We start from the raw sequence: 20,344 nt of genomic DNA, 5'->3' as shown, positions 1-20,344 counted from the left end.
GCCCCCCAATGTGTTTTTAAGAAAATTTGTTTCCTCTAGGTTTCTGATGGATAAAGATAATTTTGCCTCAGAAAATGATGAGTCACAGGAGAACAGCAAGGAGCTGCAGCTGCCCCTCTCCTACTACTACATCGCGTCTTCACACAACACCTACCTCACAGGCCATCAGCTCAAAGGAGAATCCTCGGTAGAGCTCTACAGCCAGGTACAGAGGATGCCACTTGGAATCTGGACACCATTAAACCTATTTACATAACCCCCAAAGTCACAAAAACCTGACCTCCTTTGAAGGATTTATAAGCTGTTACATGTGAAATGTAACAAACAGGATATGGAAAAACTGCCTATATGCACAGTTGTGTTCTTTTTTCTCCCTCTATCTATATACTTAACTTTTATTCCAGTCCAAAAAAAGAAAAAAAAAAGAAAGATAGAAGAAGAAAGCATTTGTTTGAGACTCACAGTTTTTAGATGCTAGTTTGTCTGACCTATTCCAACTAAAATTAGATTTTCCCATGGGAAAATTATCTAATTGTTTCCCTAAATGCTAAATAAATCAATATATTATAGTGGGAAACCATGGCAGAAAATGCAACTTACAAAGTTATTCCCAAAATATTTTGTTTTGCTTTGCAATTTATTAGACAATCATTTCATCCCTATGGTAACCAACATAAGGAAAAAAATGTGAACAGACCATACACACTGGCCCTACACACTTAAATTCATGGGAATGTTCTTTGAAATTTAGTAGCTTCTCCGGACATCTTTTGAGTCAACATCCAGCTCTCAGTGATCTCCAGTCAGTCGCCTCTACTGTGTTTTCTGCAACTTCTTGTCTCTGCCACCTGTTCTCTGCATGCCTTCAAAAAGAGTTATCAGGAAGCAGCTGGGCTAGATATTGGGGATATAGTGTGTGGTTGTGAGTGTTTTTTGTCTATGCTGGGAGAGTTCTAAGTGGGGAAATTATAGTTGTATTGTTTACACAAACTCAGCAGGCTTGAGGCTCCTTTGTTTTCCAAATTTATGCAGGTATTTGTCAAAGCAGGGATCAGATTTCTGCCCCAAATCTTATCTAGTATGAATATGTATTATAACCGCTGAAATTTAAGTGACTGCTGTGATGAAATTAAAGTGTGTCCTTAAAGTAGTGTTTTCAAAATAGCAGTCTGCCATGGGGCATCAGCTGTGGACACAAAGTAAGATGCCAGTAGAGTGGGAAAGGTCCCAGCCCCGCCCGCTCTGCAGCTGAGTGCTGAGCCCTTCTGTCCGGTGCAGTCAGCCCTCCATCTACACAGCATGCAAGGCTAAAAGCTTGAGATCATTGTTCCAGAGGAAAGAGATAAAGTGTGTGTGCGCGTATCTGTTCTTGTTTCTCCTAGGACAACAAACAAGACCCGTGTCCTATTTCACTTCCTTTCTTCCCTTCCAAGTTTTTCTTAACTCTTTGGCATGACATACCAAGTGGAGATCATCACAGATTTTGAATAAGATACAAGCCCCGCCAAAGACTCGCAGAGAAAATTAGCCCCAGTGTAAGATCCCTTCTTCTTCACTTCTACCCATTCCTCTCTGCCCGCCCAGTTCCCTTCTCACATTACTCTGTAAGACAGATGAGAAGTGAGGAAAGTTCTGTCCTTGCCTGGTATTTCCAGCCCTGTTTCCTCTCTGGCCACTTATGCCATGTCCACCTCCATAAGTGAACCCTGAGAGGTAGAAGCAGGCGCTACATTTAATGTGAGGTTTGATCTGCATTTGCTCATGAGCACACAGGTTCTGCTGCAAGGCTGCCGGAGCGTGGAGCTGGACTGCTGGGACGGAGACGATGGGGTGCCTGTCATTTACCACGGGCACACGCTGACCACCAAGGTCCCCTTCAAGGTACTGCTGCCTGCCTCTCTTTCATCAGTTCGCAAAGAGCGATTACCTTCGTGCATCATCACTTAAAGGTCCTACCAAAAAGCATTTTAAGTTGAGGGTTCTCATCCTAAGTCTAAAAACTTGCCAGAAGTTCTTGCAGGATTGTGTAGGATATACTCATGTGCATATTTTCTAGATCAGAAGTTTGATCTAGACAGTTCTCATCTAGAACTCTCATTCGCTTCTCGCTCAACCAAAATGTAGTAACCATTATCTTAAATTAGTTAGCACTTAATAATAATGTTGCAATTTTTATACCATAAAATGGTACATAAAAGGCAAGGGCTGTTCCCTTGCTGTAGGAATTAAAGGTCATTTGTTCTGGTGTCCTGCTGAGAACGGCCAACATCATTTTTTTAGGAAATTGAATAATTAACATTATAAAGTAATGACAATTGATTTCACCTAGGAATCTTGGTCACCCAAGAGCACTGGTCATCCAAGAGTACTGGTCACCCAAAAATACTGGTCTTATTGGATTATTGATTCAAATCCTAAGTAGTTCTTTAGTTCAGTATATTCATTCAGAGGATTTTGGGTTACATACCATCATTTTCCCCTAAACTGTGGCAGGACTGGAAGTAATATTATTTCTATATTTTCTGTGGTGACTAAAGTGTATTTTTCTCTTTAACTCATTTTTTCTATTTAGCTCTTTTAAAATTCTTGTACTCATTAAAAGGAGGAGCTGATAACTGTGTTTATAAGCACACAGATATATTTATATGTTTTATTATATAAAAACCCAAGTTGATTATAAACCTTTTGTATTCAGAAAATATTATATATTATTTTGTTGCTATAACTAAAACAGTTTTTTTCATGGTGTATTCAATGTATACATGAATGTAAGTATGTATGTGTATGTTTGCACACTGAATTGTTAAATTCAGCACACTCATAGCTGTTCCTTCTAGTATGTAGACAAAACTGAATATGAAAAGTTTCATTTCTTTATAGAACATAGCATTGTCTTGTGCTTCCTTGGAAAATATATTTGTATAGATGAAAACCACCTTTGGCCAGAGGCTTCTGCACACAGCAATTTAGATGCTTGGCTGTAAGCTCCTTACTGGTGTCACCATGGACAGATGCGTGGACGCTAATGAGCTATTCTGGCTCTCCTAGGAGGTGGTGGAAGCCATCGATCGCAGTGCCTTCATCAACTCCGACCTGCCGATCATCATATCCATCGAGAACCACTGCTCTTTGCCTCAACAACGAAAAATGGCAGAAATTTTCAAGGTAAATGTTGAGCTAAAAGACATAATGATGATTGTTTGCAACCGTTGCTGAATTTTAGTTGGGCCCACATGGATCACACCACAGCCGAAGCTCAGCTCTGAAACAGATACAGTTAGGGTCCCTCAGACCCGAGTAGTGGGAGTGTCTTGGGAGCTTGAACAATCTCTTGAACAGGCCAGCTGGGAGGACAGAAACATTGTTCTGTGGTTTTCTGAATCTTTCCAGGAAGCCTGAGGAGATAAGATCAATGCTTCTGCTACCTGAAATCTGAGATGCCAGGATGACCTGTCAGTTGTATGTGTAAAAAGCTGAATATCTCAGGGGCTAATAAGTCGAATATCCTGTAATCCACACTGTAGATACACTGAACTAAGTTGAACTCACAGTTGCTGTTGACAGTTGCCCTTCTTTATACAAGGGGATGATGGTGTAGACGTTCATTCTACATCCACCTTCCTTCAGTGTTGGGGGCTTTTGTGGAAATATTACCTTCAATGGACTTTTAGGTTTTAGTTTTTCAGTATGTGGTTTTAAATACATGAGCTGATAAGGACACCTTATAAAGACACATGTGTCCGGATGGGAAAAGGCTGATGTCTCAATACCATGAGTGACATTAAGGTTTCTGTTGAAATTAGGTTAGACTATTTGAGGTGCTTCCTGATATTAATTAGTTTTTGAAAAGGTGATCTTTGATGTTTTTAACAAGTGAGTTTAAACTCTGTAAAAGCCTTCATTTGTAAGATTGCTTAACCTGGCCCTCCCTGGTGGTACAGCGGGTTGGATCGCTGCACTGCGAAGCTAAGCCAAGCGGTGGCAGCTTCAGTGCAAGTTTGATCCCCTACCCTCACCCCGAGGTGACCCACAGGGCACAGCAGACCTCTTCTGCTTGCCCGCTGCTCCCCTCAGCAGTATACCTTGTTGAACTGCCTGTTCTACTCCCCACTCTGTCTCTGGTGAATCCTCTGGCTGCCTCCTGCACCTCTGGCTATACCCCATTTCTGTATGCATAAATAAATAAATCTTAAAAAAAATTGTTTCAGTTTTCTGAGTGTGCATTTATCAGAGCTTTTATGTTAACAAGCATAAAATGTGAGAGGATTGATCTTAGTACCATTATTAATATGCAGTACAACATAAAGTACTGCCACACACTGTGGGCATAAAGTCAAAACTTTCCGGACATTCTTTAAAAAAAAAGACATAACAAAAGGACTGTGGCTTCATGATATAATGTGAAATCCTATGTGGTATAAAAGATTTTCATAGTCATGTTTCCCCAAATTATAAGATACTTCCAAGGAAAGCTTTATTTTTTGTGACGTTAACCACGGGGGTGATATCCTGCACCACACTGCACGCGTCTCAGTGAGCTTGAGGCAGACATGGCAATCGGGGGTTTCCTGTGTCCCTCAGGGACTTCCCCGGTGCACAGCACCTGGCTTATAGACCAGGGAGGCCACCATTTTCCATCTGTACTTTAATCACTAATTAAAAAATAACTAGAAATAGAAATTTCCCTCGTTTCTACCCTCACCCCAGTGGGTCAGCCTGTGTTCACCCCCACCACCCACCTCCTTGAAGGCCACACAGCTCACATTGGAGCCCAAAGCTCAGAGGTGGGGTGAGGGCTGCAGTTCTTCACTAAATGGAGATAGATGCTTCCTATTAGCCTTCAGCTTTGTTACCCCCTCCCACTACTTATTCAAAGCTCCAAGCTTTTGACTTTTCATCCACATGAGGAAGGACCACATTCCTCAAACAGTGGCCTCTAACTGAATGTCCGCCTTCTTTAGCACACCAGGCCCCAGAGTGTTCCCCTACATGGTTCAAGCTGGCCCATGTGCACAGTGGCCTGGACCCCCTCTCCTGTCCTTCTAAACTCCTCCCTCCCTTCTAGAAGGAAACTGCAGTTTCTAGAGGGAGAGGACACAACTTCTTTCCTAGTTTCTCTTTGGATTTTTAGAATAATTCAGTTGGGCTGGAATGTATCATTGAATAATTCAAGTATAAGTAAAAAGCATTGATGATATGTTTTCCTTTGTTCTTTTTAGACTGTGTTTGGAGAAAAACTGGTCGCTAAATTCTTATTTGAGAGTGATTTCTCAGATGACCCAATGCTCCCTTCACCTGACCAACTCAGGAGGAAAGTGCTTCTTAAAAATAAGAAGCTAAAAGCCCATCAGACACCTGTGGATATCTTAAAGCAAAAGGTACTCCCTTGTCTAGGAGGTTGGGCACATTCTGTGTGCCCAGAGCAAAGAAATTAACATCATTCTAACCTGCCAGGTAACCTGCTGGCTTACCAGCATTTAAAGATTGCAGGTCCTTGAATGATACATTTAATTTTTGACTTTTCTTCTTTTTTCATATATATATATATTTTACTTTACTTACATCATCAGCTTGTTATAAGGCATGTAACTCAGGAAAAGCCAAAGGGAAGATACACAAAGGTATGGGGGCAGGGAGGTACAGTGGGTGGAGAGCTTCTGTGTCCTCTCTGGACAAGCAGGCCCCACAGGAACATCCGTGTGTTCATCATCCTGGGAGGTCCAAACATCTTGTCCTTCGTTCAAGTATTTATTTCTTCTTACCTTTCTTTTTCATGGTATTAATTTTTAGATAACATTGGTTTACTACAGTGTATGTGATTTAGGGGTATAAGTTTATACCTCTTCAGATATATTTTACACACTACACCCACCTAACACCAAAGCACCCATCAGCCTCCACCACAGCCCATTAGACCCTCTCCCCACTTTGCTTCCCACCCTTTCTTTCCCCACTGATGTTGGCTTCCTATTTAATAGACCAGTAAATATTCTCATCCCATCCCACTTACCAAAAAAATTTTTTTATGAATTTCACTTTACATGGAAAATGTACCTCTGATACAATTTATTCTAGGCAGGATAATGTGTGATCTTATCTCTGGACTTGGCTTCAAGGTGACCAATCCCCATATTGCTTGAAAAAGAACTCACTTTAGGGGAGGCCCTTGGACATGGGGCTGTGACGCCTGAAGTCAGTAATGGGACTCTGACAGTAGCAGCCCTGTGGAACCAGCATGGCAGCGGACACAGTGAGTCACTGTGGCCTGTGAACCCCGAAACACTCCCACACCCACTTCACCTTTGGAGGTTTGTGCCCCGGGCACCACAAACCTGCCTGTTGAGGGGGACCTTCAGCCCAAGGATCCCTGAAAACATGAACAGCCAGGGCCATTGTGTCCGTAAGTCCGATTGCTCACTTATCCCACAGAATGGCAGCTGCCTAAGCTATTTAGGGGGGAACTTACCCATATCTGAAGTACATTTGTTCCTCAACTGGGGTCTTGTTTTCCTGCCTTAGAATAAATTGGTTATTGCAGAGGATAAGGATGTCAGCACCCACCTGCCCGTGTGGCCCTCTCGTGTTCTTCCTGCACTGATAGGAATATTTAAGCATCTGAGGGACTTGCTACTCCGCTTTCTGACACTACTGGTCCATGGGTCTTTGCAGGGACCTCATACAATCTGATACTTTCTACCAGGCCCTTTGCACCGCCATTCCCAGCCCTCAGCTCTACCTTGAATGCATAATGTATAAAGGCCCTTCTTTCACACATGATCAATAGACTTGTCTGCTTTTGCTGAGCAAATTTCCCAAAATTTTAAAGAACACTAATCCTATGAGACATGCTGGAAAAAGAAAAAAAAAAAGTTCCCAGGTTAAATAAGCCTGGGAAATGCTGCACTAGAGAGCTTTGAAGACTGCACTTGAGAATATTAAATGAAGAGTGTGTGACACCCTATAGCTGGAACGAGTTTCAGTTGTTCAGGCTGCTGTTTGTGGTTTTGTAGCTACTGTTAACTGTCAGGTTTTACATCATAGCTACTAACACCCATTGTGCCCCACAGTGGGGCTCCCTAAACCCCATTTGAGAAATCCCAGCCTGAACAATTTCAGATATCGAGCATGTACTACTTAATAAGATACTTTATCTGTATGTAGACCTTTCTGTGTATACCTGTTTAACTAACCTTGGTAATATCCACAAATAGAATTCAGGAAGGTTCATGAATTCAGATGGGAAAGAGAATAATGTTCATTTTACTAACTTCGAGTCCTGTGAGACCACCTCACAGTAATTCTGGTTGACTGAGAGGTACACGATCTCCTTAGCAGCACACATCAAGTTTCCCAAGTTTCTAGCCTGTTTTGTTTATCTAATTGAGGATTTAGATAAAGTCTGGTGAAGAAGCTTTATTTAAGCCAACAACTATTCTTTTGGTCTCTCTGTCCGTAGGGATCTCAGCATTTTTTTCTCAAAGTCAAATATTTAGATATTATTTTTAAGAAGGGGCAGGGTGGGGGGCAGGGGAGATGGCTTCTTAACAGATTTACTTTTCCAGAACTGATGGGCTAATTTACTCCATCGGTCTTTTGGAAACCCCCATCAAGGTTTCTCCTGCAGGGTTTGCCCCAGGAACATTTGTGACTGGTCCACACACGGGGTCCTTGTAATTGTTTCTAAAGTCCCAGGATTCCTCCTGCTGAGGTATTAGCATTTATCCAAGTATTAACATTGCACTTTAAGAGAATCTAGGTTTTTGTTTCCTTTCTCAGAATAATCAAAGCACATTAAACACTATGAATGACTGTGGGAAGTATGAAGTGGTTATTTTGAAGACTGTAAATGAAAGTTCAGTAACTTGCCATCCGCAGTCTTTAATTATTCACATCTTCCAGGCTCATCAGTTGGCATCCATGCAAGCTCAGGCCTACAATGGGGGGAATGCCACTTCTGCACCTGCCAATAACGAGGAAGAGGAAGATGAAGAAGATGAATATGATTATGACTACGAATCCCTCTCTGATGGTAAGAGAAACAAAAACCGAGGCTGTACATAGGGAAATGCCTGGATGATTTTCTGTTGGGTTTAGTGTGGTGTTTTGTTTTTGTTTGTTTGTTTGGTGTCCTTTTTCCCCCAGAAAATAAGCCTAGTACTGCATAGACCAACCATACAAATCACTGTAATGTTACCTAAGAGTTTCTGAGCCCTGCCACTTAGTGAAGAGGACCAAGCAAAGAGCTTCTGTCAGTCAAGCTACCATCACTCAAGGAAAGAAGAGAAAGGTGGAGGAAGCAACACTGGGGTCATCCCTAAGTGGGTTTCTAGAGAAAGAGGTGGGATTACAGCCAAGGGTCTCCACCCTCAACCTCTGTCTCTGTGCTGGTAGATGCTCTTGATAGGAATCAGTCTGTGTTGAATCTTGTCTCCATGCACTACCAGCAGGGGGCGGCATCACGGCTGCTTTCTGGGCATGTGGAAGAGAAAGCTGCTTCATAGCCCTGCCCACCTTCCCTAGGCTCTCACATTACAAAAGCATCAAGACATTTCCGTTGGACTGCTCTAAAGGGATAAAACGTTGGTGATGGCTCATGATACAATATCAAATGTCCCTGAATGATCTGTAGGTGAAGAATTAGGTTTCAGGTATTCCTTTTGCACTCAATTAATGTCATTTGTTAGAGACTATGAAATGTTTCCTTAGGAACCACTGCTGACGATAAACTGTCTCGTAAATTCCTGGAAAACAGCAATGTAGTAATGAAAAAATGTCAGATTTCCTATTTGCAAAAACATTATTTATATAATGCATTGCTTCAATGTAGGATAATTGGGCAATAAACAGATATGCCCAGACCAGCATCCATTTCCCACTGGCATCATGTCAGCCAAGCCACTCCCCCAGATACCTGCTCCCCAGCTGCAGGATTGCCCACTGGCTTCCTTGAGCTGCCTTCATGGCCCACAGTTATAGTCCAGCCCATTTCTGCCCCACAATTATGCTACTAATCTATGTCCCTTAATATTTGTCCTTAGTAGTAACTGTTTCATGTTATCCACTCAAAGCTAATTTACTTGACCTGAAATCCCATCAGATAATACTCAGGATCTATTCTCTAATGGAGAGGTAAAAGAAACTCAGAAGTCAATTTCTTATATCCTATTCCTCAACTTGTGAGACTATGAATATTTTTATGTTGACTTATTCTTCCCCATGGATTTGATACAGTCATGATGACTTCATCTCACAGACAAATTTATTTAGATAAGAAAGGGAAAGCACACTTGAGAAATCAACCAATGCAGATGTTATTTGCCCTATAAGAAGTTAGTCCAGTGGAAAGTAAATTCCTGTCCTAAATTACTCCTTTTTTCTGTACCTTTGAAAGCAGGAAAAATGAGTTTTTTTCCCTTAATTTTTAGAATTAATATTAATACTAATTGTTGATGTCTTCGATGTGAAAACCTGAATGAACAGGAGCTTTCTGATTTTTTTTAAAGATTTATTTATTTATACTTACAGGACTGGTGTACAGGCCAGAGGTGTGGTGGGTGAGAGGATTCACCAGAGACAGAGTGGGGAGCAGAACAGGCAGATTGACAAAGTGCACTGCTGAGGGGAGCAGCGGGCTGGTCAGGAGAGGTCTGCCACGCCATGTGGGTCAGCTCCCTGGCCAGGGATCGAACTCATGCTGCAGTGGCTTTGGAGAGCTTCATAATGCAGTGCTTTAGCCCACTGCACCACAGGGAGAACCCGCTTTCTGATTTTTAATTAGGAGAATAAGATTTGAACACCACCCACTGAGCTTCTAAGATGCTTACCTGCTCTTTGAAAATCCTCATAGACTAGATGGTAAGGAACGCCACCAGGCTCTGCTCCAAGGACCTAGGGCAACTTGGGTCCTGTCCTGTCAGCCACCAACCTTGGGCCCCTGGGGTGTGTAATGAAAGTCTGCTGCGTGTTGGCTGGAGGGTTCCCTTCTTGCATGAAGATAGATGAGCTGTGCTGTCGGTCGTGCTTGGTGGTACCTCACTCCGCTTTGTGCCTTCCTCTGTGATCTTTGCTCTTTCCAGCTGACATGAGAAAAGAGAAACCTGACTGCTCTAAGCAGAACCTCTTCCAGCTTCACAGGAGGACCTCAAATTTTTCTAAATGCCGGGTATTGACGGGTCCCTTTGAGAATTAGATAGAAGCTGTAACTGTTATGGAGCAGCTCAGTGTGAGCTGGGCCGCAGGTCTGTGGGTCCCCACCCACACGCTTAAAATTCAATTGTTCTGCAGGAACACACAAAAAGGGTCAATAATGGGTTTATTTACAAAGAGAAAGAAAAAGGAACAACCCAGGGGAGGAAAGAGAGAGATAACAAGTTAACTAGAGTGTCCTACCAGTTCTGCTGACTTGGACCCCAACAGCACACTGAAAGCTCATCAAGACCCAAACGACCAGCACCAGCCACAAGGCCAAGGGGAAGAGAGAGCCAACATGGGTCCTTGCAGTCCTCCCTTTGGTGTTTCAGTGACTGGAGCAGGGAGTGGAGTACATAAAACTCTGCAGAGTTCCTTCAGGACATCTTTTCCCCTTAACATAACCAGTCCCCTCTGAGAAATAGAGAGGTTCTCAAAATTCTGCTTATAACTGCAAGAGTTTCCCAGGCTTCTGAGGCCCTCTCGGGCCTCCCAGTTGAGAACCCACTTCCAAGTTGCCCAGTTGATCTCTGTGACAGTTAAATCCTCAGTTTTTATATGTATAAATTTGAGAATTAGTCTAATGCCACATTTGGCCATAAAAATTATAATGATTTCCATCCATAAGGTTACTTCCAGAAGATCTACTGATAAATGATGTTACACATTAGGCTAATTACTGCCCTGCCTTTTGGTCAATGCATTTTTTTTTGTTTGTTTGTCTGTTTTAGGTTTATTTATTTTTATGCATACAGAACTGGGGTGTACAGGCCAGAGGTGCAGGGGGCAGGGGGTAAGAGGATTCACCAGAGTCAGAGTAGGGAACAGAACAGGCAGATGTATTGAAATACACTGCTGAGGGGAGCAGCAGGCAGGTCAGCAGAGGTCTGCCATGCCATGTGGATCACCTCCCTGGCCAGGGATGGAACTCATGCTGCAGTGGCTGCAGACAGCTTCATAGTGCTGTTCTTTAATCTGTTGTGCCACCAGGGAGGGCCCTGGTCAATGAGTTCTTTATTTCATGACGTAAATCTAGGTTAATTTTTCTACAGCCTTGCTGCTTATCTTGACTAGCTTTGAACATACAACAGAGCAACAGATTAGAACTTGCAATATAGGCATATTCTATGACAGTGACTGCATGATTCTAACAAATTAATCAATTTCTCTCCATATTGGAACCTGGAATAGGCAATGTGGATGTGGCAGCTTGACTAACATCCACAGCATTTGCGTTTTGGTTACTGGTAGCCCTCATGGATCATACTAGTCAAAATCGTAATTCAGTAGAAGATTTCTTACTTCATTTATCTTGTAACCTAAGCTGTTGTTGTTTATGCTTTGCTTCAGATCTTCATTTAATTTTCCTAGCTTTCTGTCTTAATTCTCCTTACTCTTCTCTCCTTTCTGATTCTGTTTTTTTGTAACAGATGTCCTTACTGCTTCTCCTGCTGCTAACAGTCAGGAAGGTAAAGCCTTTTGTACTGAGCATTTTAACTGCATGGAATGTCAGAATTCTATTTCCAATTTCTTAGGACTGACTTGCATGAATTTGTGCTTTATATGAATAAAATATCTCAAAATAGCTGATGTCTTTGACTTCTTAGCAACCTGCATGGCCCTAATTTATTTTAATATTTTGGTCTAAGCATTTGTGGTCTGATGAGATCGTAAGTCTTGGGTGAGAAATGAATTTCTCTGCTTTTCATTTTAAAAATACATAATCATGGTAATTATGATAATCATCCAGCATCTTTATAAATGTTTTGAATAAAAGAGCCAAAATAAAAGCCAAGTATAAAGTTACCTACCATACTTTAGTTTTAAATATGTTTTAACGCCAGTCCTTAAGGTTTTCACATAATTAATTATAAACATTCATGAAAACTTTATTTTCCAATTAGTTATAATTATGAAAACATTGCACTGCAAGTAACAGTCCTTATCCTTCTGTTCTGGATATTTTTAAAAGTGAAAGAAAGTAATAACTTCATTTTAAAGTGAGAGTTAGTTAAGACATGCGTTTGCCATTTAAAAGTGCTTCAGCCACTAAGTCCTTCCCAAACCTGGGTGCTGGGAGTGTGTTGATACAGGGTATTTTCCACAGTGTTTGCACAGTTCAAACCAGTAGTGTAAAATGGACTTTCTCATTTAGATCATGTCTAATATGGCACAAAAACTACTGGTAATGGAGTCTATTCAATAAAAACAAACACATCATTTCACAACTTAAAAAAAAAATCCCATTCAATCCTTCATTCTGGAAACATGCAGCTGAAGCCTCAGCTTGGTAGCCAGCATAGTCCCCGGATGTCTTTGAAATGATGTAGACATAGCCCTTATGCGGTATTTGGTTCTTGTGCACTGAAGCCTGCCAACTCACTTTCAGACAACATTCTGGAAGACAGACCTGAAAATAAATCATGCAATGACAAGCTTCAGTTTGAGTATAATGAAGAAATTCCCAAGAGGATAAAGAAAGCAGATACTTCTGTTTACAATAAAGGAAAGGTGAGTGAATCGTTTCTGTTTCACTACACGTGAAAGGTGCTACTCTTCTCAGTTTCAGATGGGGTTTCACACCCTCCTTGTCCCAGCCCTTCACCTTTCCCCTCACTTTCCATTAGATGCCAAAGCCCACATGGTGATGCTATGGGACACCCACCTGCCTCCTATAGAAGGTTAGTCACAAATTCCTCCAACCCATCTCCACTGAAAGTGCATGGGTGGGTCACTGGTGGATTTCTCACCTGCCAGTTCCCAGGTGCAGGTGTGGCAAGCACTGAGGGGCACAGGAGGTGACTTGATGTGGACAGTGCTTCCACATTAGTACGAGTAGCAGTGACTATATGGTATTACCAGAGGAGAAGGGATGATGATGTTGGAAAAGGAAAATGACCAGGCAGACAAAAACAGAGCATTCAGGCCAACAGTACTGCCTGGTACTTTCACGGAATTATGAAGGGTTGTCATGCCATTTGGGATGCCCAAAATATAAAAAAGGGCTAGATTGTGATAGAGGAATGGCAATAAAAACAAGACACCCAGACTTTCCCCTCCAGTGCCTCACTATATTCAGACCCTAAAAAAAAATCTACCAACGTAGAGTGGCATTACTGGAGAAGAAACTAATAAAGTAGGTCACAACTTTGAGCCGCAGAAAATACATACTTAGTCATTTATTACTCAGCAAATGTACATTGACTGTTCCACATAGAAGACACTGGGCTGGGCCCTGGTGGGAGGAGAAGGGTGAATTTGATGCATCCTTTGCACTCAGAATACTTGAGGGAAAATGCTAGAGTGTGTATAAGGATAAATGCAGAGGAAGGTGAAATACCCTGGTGATAAAGAGCTTTGGGGATTCAGAAGTAGGTGGCTTATACCTTCCAAGTGAAAGGGTCTCATTTTTCCCTTCATAGGTTTATGACATGGAATTGGGAGAAGAATTTTATCTCCCACAGAATAAAAAGGAAAGCAGACAGATTGCACCAGAGCTTTCTGACCTTGTCATTTATTGCCAAGCAGTGAAATTTCCAGGTAAGAGTACTTGATACCATCTATAACATTTAAAGACACCAAAAGGTAAAAATGTATTATTGAGCATTGTGAATGCTTTCAAAGCAATTACATTGTTACTGAGCCCATTGTTAGTATGTCTTCTAAAAATTTACTATTATTAGGGCCCTCCCTGGTGGCCCAGCAGATTAAAGCACAGCACAAAGACGCTTAAACCACTTCCGCATGAGTTCGATTCCCACCTGCCCCGGAGGTGACCACATGGAGTGGCAGATCTCTCCTGACCTGCCTGCTGCTCCCCTCAGCAGTGTACTTCGTCGATCTGCCTGTTCTGCTCCCCACTCTGTCTCTGGTGAATCCTCTCGCCCACCACACCTCTGGCCTATACCCCAGTTCTGTACGAATAAATAAATCTTTAAAAAAAAATTTACTATTATTATTAGCTTTGATGTGCATGAGGAAAGCATCATAAATTGTTCAGTTTCCAGATCACATTTCATAACAGTTAACAATAACAATATGTTATCATTGAAATTATCTATGATGACAATATCAAATAGCTGCAATTTTTTTTTAAGATTTATTTACTTGTGCATACAGAACTGGGGAACAGGCCAGAGGCTCAGGGGCGGCGAGAGGTTTCACCAGAGACAGAGTGGGGAACAGAACAGGCAGATCGAAGAAGTACGCTGCTGAGGGGAGCAGCGGGCGGGTCAGCAGAGGTCTGCCACGCCATGTGGTCACCTCCGGGGCAGGTGGGAATCGAACTCATGAGGAAGTGGCTTTAGCTTCTCAGTGCTGTGCTTTAATCTGCTGCTGCGCCACCAGGGAGGGCCCAAGTAGCTGCAATTTACTAAGCTTTTAAGTACCATAATTTATATTATTTTAATACCCTCATAACTATTGAATGAAGTAAGTAGATTTATCCCCATTTTTAAATAAAGTCTGAGAGAGATGCAGCAATTTGCCTAACGTTTCAGAGTTATCCGTGAAGAGTTTTTTCTTTGAAAGTAACAGACATTGACTTGAGCAAACAGGAGCTTTACTAGCTCATGTATTGAAATGAAGGGACTCACAAGTTTCAGGTACAGCTTGATCTAGGAGTTTCTGTCCATTTCTCCCTTTGCTTCCACTCTGTTGGCCCCCATCCCCTTTGTGATCACAAAATGGTCCAACTGGCTGGTACTATATGATTTTCTGTTTTCTCCCCTAAATTTAAACTTCAGGCAGCAACATGGCTAGCAAATTCTAGTCATAAATGCAAGAACCTAGTGTATAGGTTGATTTTCACAGATGGTGACATTCTGTCACATAAGCACAATATAATCATGTTTGAGCTGGTGAAATTGTTCTTAGGATGTGGTGAAATCCTCATCCTGTCAAGCAGCCTCAGGGCTATGTGGCCTCTGCCTTGTGTGAGGGCCTCTCTGCCCCCAGAACCCTGCTCTCTGCATCTCTTATTCTTTACCAATTCAGCCAACACTACAACCAAGTCAGTCTACTGGCTTTGTCTTTCCTTCTCAAGCCCTAACGCAATAAAGAGCATAGATCCTGGGTCTCCCTAGTGATGCAGAGTTAAAGTTTCAGTGCTGTCAAGCTCTCTCCAGCCACTGCAACATGAGTTCAATCCCCCACCAGGGACCTGACCCACATGGTGCAGCAGACCTCTCCTCTCTCACCTGTTGCTGTCTCACGTGCTGCTCCTGTCAGCAGTGTATTTCAGTGCATCTGCCTGTCCTGCTCCCCACTCTGTCTCTGATGAATCCTCTCACTATCCCATACCTCTGGACTAGACCCAAGTTGTTGTAGTAAATAAGATAAATAAATAAATCTTTTAAAAAAATAACAGAGATACTCCAAAATAGTTGAAGTCAGTGTGAAAGATAGAGTTTCTATATCAATAAGAATTATGAAAGAGACAAGAGGTCACTGAGTCCAGTTTCTAACGTAAGGTACAAACTAAGCATGGGGTTGTTTGGCTTATTTTTAAAATGCCAAGTGTGTTTTTTAACTGTTTATATTGCATACATTCTTTATAGGCATACGATGTTTTAATTTGCTTAAATAATTGACGTTTCTCACATTTTCCCCCAACTTTTATTTCTTTCTCAAAATAGTTAAATTTCATTGCCAGAATCTTCAGGGCACTTTTATAATAGCATGTAAAAATATATTGTTATTTTGACTTATCTGATGCTCATGAGGAAAATACTGTAAAATGTTCATTTTGCTACACTATTAATTTTAATTTTGCTACTTTTTCAATTTCAATGCATCGCATCCTTCCCCATTCCAAATCACTTCCAAGGAGCCATATGCAAACAATTCTTAAGAATTGGGAGGTACCATGAAGGTCATACGGTACCACCTTCCCCAGAAGTAAAATACCTTCTCCAAAGTCATGAACCTGCTTCAGTTCAGGGCTCAGCTCCTCAGTGACTTGGACTAGGACTCTGACCCAATGCCTCTGCACTTGGATTCCTTACCTGTAAAGGAGGCATAGCAGTGCTGTCTTACAGGATTGTAAAATTTAGCAATGAAATATATAATATGATTAATACACTATTTAGAAAGACGTTGATTCTCTGGAAACAGTAATTGTTGTCTACCATAAGTGAGCCAGCAGGGCAGAGGAAGGTTCTTTGTTTTACTAATTAAAGTTCCTTACCTTTTCCATTACATATATTTCAGCTATTTCTCTGTCCCTCTCCCACAACTCAGAGTCCACCCCATCTCTAGGCCACACAGCACTCATGGTCTTTCTTCCTCCCCCAGCCATGCTCTGCACAGAGGGGCCCATGCACCTCAGGCTGCCTACATCCACCACACTATGTACAAAGCCCCAAGTGAACACAGCACTCCCTCTGTTTTGCTTAGGAGAAAATCCATTGTTGAAGTATTGTGTAGAGAGATGTTCACATAAAATGTTTAGATGAAGCAAGGAAACTCAGCTGTCCGTGAGTGCATCTTTGTGGCTGTGGATACTTAAGAGAAAATTTAGAAACCCCACAGCTCCTACAGACTGAGCAAACATGCCAGTCATGCCAAAACATGATAAACAATAGATGATTGATTGATTGAAACGGGTTTCAACCCTAGAGTCTGCATTCTTATTGCACACTTTTTTCCTGTCTTCTCGGATGATGTTTTTAGAAGGTGTATTTTCCCCTCCAAGGGACCGCCTGAATGCTGCTTGGGCTGAAGCAGTTACCCTGTAACGGCACTGGCCATTGTAGACAGTGGGAACAATTTGGAGGCAACTCGGGTTTCAGCTGGTGCTTTAAATCCCTCCTGCGCTGGAGCTGGGTCTTCGTCATGTGTCTTGTTCCCTCATTCAGCAAGTGTCTCTGTGCAAGGAAGGAAGGTTCTAGGTAGTGACTGAACCAAGAGTGAGAAAGAGAAGCCGTGCTCTCTCTGTCACACTCATCATCATACTTTCCCCATTCAGTCCTCAGATGACCCTGTAAGTTCCTCTAACCACCCCTGTTTTAGATGAGGAAACTGAGGAACAGAAGGTAGATGGCTGAATTAAACCAGACAATGTAATGTTCAAGCTCAGGCCCCTATTTGTTCTTTCATCTCCCCAGATTGAGTACTTAGGTCGTAATGGTTAAATATTGGCTGCAGCACTTTCTTTTCTTGTAATTGTTCAGTGTTCCTGGTGCACAATCAAGCAGACAGTGTGATTCCATGGTCATTCTGTAACAGCCTCACAGTTCTTGTCATCTTTGCCTACAGACTAGGAAGTCGGCTGTCAGTGCCTGCAATACTGTTATTAAAGGTGCTGAAATGCTAGTAGATCTTCTGTACTAGGTTACGTGGGAGTAGTAGGACTTTAAAGTAAACATTAAAAAGGATGGAAAATGTTGAGTTCCCTGGCTTGTAGTTTTGGCTTATTTATTTTTATTTTATGGGAACAGGCCTGTCAACTCTAAACGCATCTGGCTCTAACAGAGGAAAAGAAAGGAAAAGCAGGAAGTCCATTTTTGGCAACAATCCGGGCAGAATGAGCCCAGGGGAGACAGCATCATTTAACAAAACATCTGGAAAAAGTAAAGTTACCTTCTGACAATATCTTTGTTGATTCTGCACGCAGGGTGTTCTGATATTTTACTCTAATATGCACATGCCTTCAACTTCGTAATTATTGTTTTATTTTCATGAATGTTCATATTAACTAGGTGTCATATCCTTTCAACTTCTTAATAAAAATATAACACTTCACTGAAGATGTCCTAGCAGTGTTTGCCACAGAAGTAAAAACTGGAGCCACCTGGAACACGCTAGTGGTTCTTGGAACCTCCCTCTTCACCATTATAACTCAGGAAGATACAGCCATATTATTCCTGATTTTTATTATAAAAGTAATAAATTCTCATAGTTAAAAACTCAAATAATACGGGGTATTATTAAAATTCCTTTCCACTCTCAGTGTCCCAGCCCAACTCTCTAGAGGTAACCACTGTTAAATTTATTATGTTTTGTTTCAGAAAAATAAATCCTTTTTAAGGTAATCCAAATGAGTTATAACTGAATATACTTGTATAACTTGCTGTAACTTCACACAGCTTTCTGCATACATATCCCCTTATTCTCCTGGATGCCCCTGGGACATGCCCTTATATGGCTACGCTGTCATTCATTTAACTGTTGGCTAACTTGGTAGAATGTTTGGGTTGTTTCCTGGGTTTTGGGCACTTTTTGTTTTTGCTATTAAAAAAAAAAAAACTGCTGGAAGGGCCTCCCTGGTTAGTGGCACAAGGGGTTAAAGCGCAGCACTGTGAAGCTGTCTATAGCCACTGCAGCTTGAGTTAGGACATTGGCCAGGGAGCAGACCCACATGGTGCAGCAGAACTCTCCCGTCTCACCCACAGCTCCCCTCAGCAGTGTGTTTCAGTAGATCCACCTGTTCTGTTCCCCACTCTGTCTCTGGTGAGTTGATTCCACCCCCTACACCTCTGGCCTATACCCCAGTTCTTGTATATGTAAATAAATAGATCTTTTTTATCTTTTTTAAAAAAACTGCTAGAAATGACCCCGCTTGTACCTATACCCTTGTGTGTTTGTGCAGATACAGGCACAGGCCAGGTGAAGTGCTACAGGGACGTTCCATTCTGTCAGTGTTTCTCCACTCATTTTACAACTCAGTAGCTATCATTTTGTTTCAAGGTGGAGGCCTAACTGTCTAGGCGTCCTCTGAGGAGTGTTGCCATGTGTTGTGATTGTGTACTGGAATGTTTTGGGGTGTATCTTTCTAAAGCATTTAGTTTCTGCACTAATCTGAGGCTACTCTTTTGGGGGGTTTAGGTTCCTGTGAAGGAATGCGACAGGCCTGGGAGGAATCTTCTTCCCCGCTCAACCCAACCACGTCCCTCAGCGCTATCATTAGAACTCCCAAATGTTACCATATCTCATCGCTGAATGAAAATGCCGCCAAGCGTCTGTGCCGCAGGTATTCTCAGAAACTGATCCAGCACACCGCCTGCCAGCTGCTGAGAACCTACCCAGCCGCCACCCGCATCGACTCCTCCAACCCCAACCCCCTCATGTTCTGGCTCCATGGGATACAGCTCGTGGCTCTCAACTACCAGACAGATGGTAATGGGCCAGGGTGCAGCCTCACCTCCCTTTTGCACCTGATAGTCAGTAATATGGTCAGATGAGCATGTTTTTAAAGGGACAAGGATGCCCACCCCTGCCCCAAGTGAGGGGGAAATGCAGATGCAGAGAACAGAAGTGAATGAGATACTGGGGTGTGTGTGTCCTTGTGTTTCAGCTAAGGGGACAGAAAAGAACCTTGAGACCCCCCCCACCCCCAGTATCATTGACCCCTTTTTAGAGCACTTTTTAAACTTGAGACGGCTCTCCATAGAGCTGTGTTCAGTTTGCTTTTAAAGGCCTTTCAGGACAGAGATTTCCTAACCCCCCTAAGTCAGCCGTCTTGCTGTGCTATTGTTCTCACAGTCAAAAGCTGGGTTGCTCCTGAACAGAGTAAATGAAAACTATTTTGGCTTCTCATTCTTCTGAGGCTGATGTGGGATTAGCAGTCAATTGCTGTGAGTAGTTAGCGCAAAGGCAGTGGGTGTGTTAGTGACTTGGGCAGGGGAAATAGAGTCCCCGGCTTTTCCACTGTGGGACTCATAACAATCATAACCAATGAGCCCAGGCCCCCAAAGGGACAGCCCAGCACTGTCACCTGTCATCATATTCGCAGCAAGCCCAAGGCGTGAGTGCCTTTATGATCCCCATTTCTCCGGCAAGCAAACCAAGGGACAAGCAACTAGTTTCTTGAAGGTCACAGAATGACTTGTAATAAAATCAAGGAATCTTGGAATTGAGAAGATGAAACATGTAGTCTCTATTTAGCTGGGGATGGGGCTGGAGGAAGGAGGAACTGCAGAGGATGAAAGAATAGATGAGGAATATTTCCTAGAAGCACATTAAGTCTAGTCTTTCTTTTGAAGAGTCAGGTAGCAAGTCCTTCTCATGTGTGTCACATAAAGCGAATCAGAGCCTAACTACCCATGCTCACCATCAACCGCAGCACAGCCAGAGCCAAACCACAGCTCTCGCTCAGGGTCCACCTCACTGCCTGACACCTCACCAGTAGGCCCCCTCTGTGGCCGGCCCTGTGTTG

At 42.5% G+C, this 20,344-nt stretch overlaps 1 protein-coding gene across 1 annotated transcript in view; it reads left to right on the top strand.

The window, feature by feature from the left end:
• Positions 1–20,344, top strand: part of PLCE1 (phospholipase C, epsilon 1) — a 209,878-nt gene that overhangs the window by 163,088 nt on the left and 26,446 nt on the right. The window contains exons 15-23 of the mRNA XM_004680608.2: positions 40–205; positions 1,774–1,881; positions 3,049–3,165; positions 5,220–5,378; positions 7,900–8,029; positions 12,578–12,699; positions 13,611–13,728; positions 17,628–17,759; positions 19,015–19,305. Coding sequence (XP_004680665.1) covers positions 40–205; positions 1,774–1,881; positions 3,049–3,165; positions 5,220–5,378; positions 7,900–8,029; positions 12,578–12,699; positions 13,611–13,728; positions 17,628–17,759; positions 19,015–19,305 — 1,343 coding nt within the window. The remainder of the gene's footprint in view (positions 1–39; positions 206–1,773; positions 1,882–3,048; positions 3,166–5,219; positions 5,379–7,899; positions 8,030–12,577; positions 12,700–13,610; positions 13,729–17,627; positions 17,760–19,014; positions 19,306–20,344) is intronic.

This window comes from Condylura cristata, unplaced genomic scaffold (assembly GCF_000260355.1).
Source record: "Condylura cristata isolate star-nosed mole 26May11 unplaced genomic scaffold, ConCri1.0 scaffold00011, whole genome shotgun sequence".
Lineage (NCBI taxonomy): Eukaryota > Metazoa > Chordata > Mammalia > Eulipotyphla > Talpidae > Condylura > Condylura cristata.
This window is presented reverse-complemented; position numbering and strand designations above follow the sequence as displayed.